The sequence below is a fragment of the Gymnoscopelus microlampas genome, assembly GCF_963454915.1.
Source record: "Gymnoscopelus microlampas genome assembly, chromosome: 2".
Classification (NCBI taxonomy): domain Eukaryota; kingdom Metazoa; phylum Chordata; class Actinopteri; order Myctophiformes; family Myctophidae; genus Gymnoscopelus; species Gymnoscopelus microlampas.
The window spans coordinates 29,890,234-29,894,755 of NC_139939.1; the positions used below are offsets into that span (position 1 = coordinate 29,890,234).

Below are 4,522 nucleotides of genomic sequence, written 5' to 3' on the forward strand. Positions count from 1 at the left end.
ACACAAAGACTTCAAAGTGCAAGTTCATATTTGGGGCAACCGAATACGCACCTTATATATTTTTTGGGACATGTACGGAGAAGTACGGGCTTTACTGGTGAAAGTGCAGTACGCACTTGGGGGGTGCTAGCCAAGACTATCGTAAATATAAAAATGTCAAAATCGATATGTTCACGCATCTATGATAGTCTTGATCCAAGGCTAGATGCATATCAAACTGGTCCTTGAAATGAAAAAGGTTGACAATCACTGCCTGCCTGCCATACGTCATACAGCATACATACATCCCCCCCTCTCAGTGCTCCATGCATGGTGATGCGTCTTTACGCGCTCTCCATGAGCGCCCCCTCCCTTCCTCCCCACCCTCCCCTCTTCCCATGTGGATGGCCCCGCCTCTTTCCGCTCCTCGCCACCCTCCCTCGCTCAATCTTGACCCGCGGGTCGGTGACGTAGGAGATTCCACGGTGCCCACTGGCGTGGGCGCTATTAACGGCTTTCTCCGGTATATATGGGACACCGGGTGCCATCAAACGGCACTCTCTCAGTCGCTCCGACTCCTTGGGACCCAGAGCATCAGCGGAGATAGCAGGCATTACCGTCGCCCATTCAGGCTAACTCGCTTTGGACTCTTTGGTTTGATGATCATGGATCCCTCGACTACTTGGAGCCGACGATGCTCCGTCGTACGCAACTGCAAAAGTAAGTTTCTTTTGATCCTCTTTTTATCCTCTCTGAGACTCTTCCATTATCCATTGGAGCTTGTCGTTTAACAACGTCTTCTAAATCCTAACAGTTTTTTGAAAAAACTTATGTTGCTATAGCCTATCAGTGGTTCTCACACTTTTTCATGTCAAGGACCCACAAAATGATATGTATTTGTCCGCGGACCCCCATCTCAAAATATTTTGTTCTAGGGACCCTAGAAGCAAAGATTTGAGTTGTAAATGTTCGCTTTAAAAAAAAAAATATTATATTCAAAGATTTTAAAATATTTGCACAAATGTTTGTTACAATGCTGTGCTATGAGTTTGTATATCTGCTATTTTTGAATAGCCAAAGAAATCTAAAATGACACAGATACCTTCCTGGTCTTAATGGTTTGAATGCAAAAGCAACTCGAAGTTATTGAATAGAAACTTGAATGTTTTAGAAATGATCTTAGATGAATTGAATGGCTTTAATAGGCTACTGATGGAGCTGGAGATCTGAATTTCTATGAGGACAGCTGAGGAAGGATTTGACAAGTAAAGGCTATATTTATTGACCCACGCACACAAGTCTATCACTTGTAGTGTTAAAAATGTATACACTTTAATTAACTGCAACTGTACAAATACGGAATATTTAATTGTTTCTTCACGAACAGTTAAATGACCTCAACAATAAGAGATAATGCCAATCATGCGCAAAGCTTAGTGCAGATTGAGGGAGGTCTTTCTCCACACATTTTTCTCAATAAGCTTATTCTGTAGAGTCTACAGAATAAGCTTAAATTAAACAGTAAGAAAAAATAGAAAAATGGAAGATAATTTCTTTAAAACATTCAAGTTTCTATACAATAACTTCCAGATCGTCCCCAGCTAAATGATGGAGAGGTGGTAACCAAATGGACGCATATAGATCTTTAACTCTTGAGAGAGTGTAAAATGAAACCATTGGTTTCATTTTACGCCCTCAAGAGTTGAATTATTGTTAAACATCTGCATTACTTAATTAAATAATTACTATTTTAATTAACGCTTGCCTGTTGTCTAGTGTAGACATATACCCATTACGCTTATCACAAAGTACTTGTTAACGTGACTAAAGCGTAATCAGGCTATGGCTACGCACAAATCCGGAATATAAAGCTACCAAACAAGGCATAACACATGCATTTTTTTCATTTAAAGCCGAATTTATGAAGATGTGGCAATAATATTGAGTAGCACAACCGTATTCTGTTTAAACATGAAATCGACTTTGCACTGTAAATTGCGAGTGGCAAACAGCATGACTTAGGCCTACTTTATAACAGCCATTTCAGCACCAAGGACAGCACCCATTGGTCGTTTACGGCAGTGGTTATGAAAGTGGGGTCCGGGGACCCCCAAGGAGTCCTTGAAAGGGTTCCAGGGGGCCCAGCCTGTGAAGATTAGTTAATTTATATCATCATTATCAGTTTAACCACTTTAAACCTATATAATATATAGACAAATAGCTATTTTCAAAAAATCTTGAAACAATATGAAGAAATGAAGAAGATTTATGAAACATTTTAACAACACAAATCTTGTATGGGTGTCCCTGCGGCACAAAATAGTTAATCAGATGGGGGTCTGCGGCAAATTCATTTGGGGGTCCTTGACATGAAAAGGTTTGAGAAGCAGTGGTTTACTGGCTGTTCACTCCCTCCGCTTCTCTCCCTCCATTGTCTTTCAGGCGGTCTCTCCCTATGGCTAGTGGTGTGGCTCGTCTTCGGCAAGCCCAGTCCGGCTCAGGCGTGCCCGCAGCAGTGCGTGTGCTACCCGACGCCGATGACTGTGAGCTGCCAGGCGCAGAACTTTACCATAGTTCCAGCAGGAGTGCCCTACGATTCACAGCGTGTATTTCTCCAGAACAACCGGATCACTGAGCTTAGAGTTGGTTCTTTTGGCTTTGGAACTCAGGTAAGCACTTAAGGCTGGACAATGAAGACCATAGCAATAGACTTCATCATGTACTATAAAGGGGAGATGGCGTTTGAATTTGAACTAATTTCTGATTTGCTGAGCACAAATGAACGATATACACATGCAATAATCTAACCTATTCCCCCCATTTTGACAACTGCACAACATTTCTATCATCATCATCCCAATCATATTCACCCCTGTTACTACCAGGTTCTCTGGCTATTCGCCAACAACATCACGTGGATTGAGGCAGGGGCCTTCAGTGAGCTGAGAGACTTGGAGGAGTTGGACCTTGGGGACAACCCTCACCTTCACAGGCTGGAAGGTGGAGCCTTCCGTGGCCTAGAGAAACTCCAGAGCCTCCATATGCATCGCTGCCGCATCACTGCACTGCCCCACGACATCTTCCACAAACTCTACAGCCTGCAGTTCCTCTACCTGCAGGTAGGGAGCACTAATGACTAATGCACCAATACTTGTAGATACAGCAGTCCCACACACACACACACACACACACACACACACACACACACACACACACACACACACACACACACACACACACACACACACACACACACACACACACACACACACACACACACACACACACACACACACACACACACACACACACACACACACACACACACACACACACCTCATATCATATATCTCATCACAGTTCTCATATCGCATTGCTTTCCTCTTCAGGAGAACCACCTCCACTTCCTGCAGGATGACATCTTCTCTGACCTCATCAACCTGAGTCAGCTCTTCCTGCATGGCAACCGTATCCGCACGCTATCTGAGAATGTGTTCCGTGGCCTGGTGAACTTGGACCGCCTCCTTCTGCACGACAACCGCGTTAGGCAGGTCAATCGCCGTGCCTTCCGTGACCTGGGCCGTCTTACCATGCTCTTCTTGTTCAACAACTCTCTGGCTGAGCTGCCCAGCCAGGCCCTGAGGGACACGCAAGGCATCCAGTTCCTCCGCCTCAATGCCAACCCCTGGTCCTGTGGGTGTGAGGCCCGTGCCATGTGGGAGTGGTTCCGTGAGGCCCGCGTCTCCTCCTCTGAAGTGATCTGCGCCTCCCCTTCCCCCCGACGTGGCCAGGACATGCGCTTCCTCCGTGAGATGGACTTCGCTCCCTGCCCGCTGCCTGACCCTGCCTCCATCGCTGGCTCCACCACAACCACCTTCAGCACCAAGACGCGCTGGTGGTTCTCCAAGAACAAGCCCCAGTCAGCCACCAAGGGCATCCTCGAGAAGTCGTCTGAGACGGTGAAGGCGGGTGTGCATGGGAAGGGCCCCTCCACCTCCACTTCTGTGGTAAAGTATGAGTTGGGAGAGGAGGAGCTGGCGTTGCCCAAGCTTGACGCAGAAGAATACTGGGCCAACTATGGCAATGAAGACTCAGGTATCTCCGTGACCTGCTTCGAGCTCGAGTGCCCACCTGACTTCGATCTCAATCCTTCCTCCTCCTCTCCCCCTCATTCTCACTCTTTTCTCTCACCTTTGGTACTCTCTGTTTTCAGCATTTCCCTCTGTCTTCACCTGCTATTTGGCTGAATCAGACTCTTGGTACAACACCCATTCCCTCCCAGCCTGTTGTAAAGGCAGAGAGGTTCCCTGTTTTAGACACTTGCCACCCCCTTTGCCCACTATGCTGAGCTGCTCTATCTAAACTGATACTCAGGGCACAGCGAGGGAGATAGGGGAGAACGGTTAGATTCTGCATCTACCATTCACAGGGCTAAACACTTTTCAGGGTTTCTAAGTGTTCTTCAGCCAAGACTATCTACTTTATATACCTACAATGCGCTAATGGTGTGACTTTCTGCGTCTCACCTTTGTGATGTTATCAT

At 46.2% G+C, this 4,522-nt stretch overlaps 1 protein-coding gene across 1 annotated transcript; it reads left to right on the forward strand.

Annotated features, from left to right (window-relative positions):
* Window positions 1-305: 305 nt before the first annotated feature.
* rtn4rl2a (reticulon 4 receptor-like 2 a) lies at window positions 306-4,226 on the forward strand (the record flags this gene model as incomplete). The annotated part of the gene is made up of 4 exons (XM_084070776.1): window positions 306-699; window positions 2,422-2,648; window positions 2,865-3,098; window positions 3,369-4,226. The coding sequence occupies 4 exons, from the start codon at window positions 306-308 to the stop codon at window positions 4,224-4,226; spliced, it is 1,713 nt and encodes a 570-aa protein (XP_083926902.1).
* Between the last annotated feature and the right edge of the window lie 296 nt (window positions 4,227-4,522).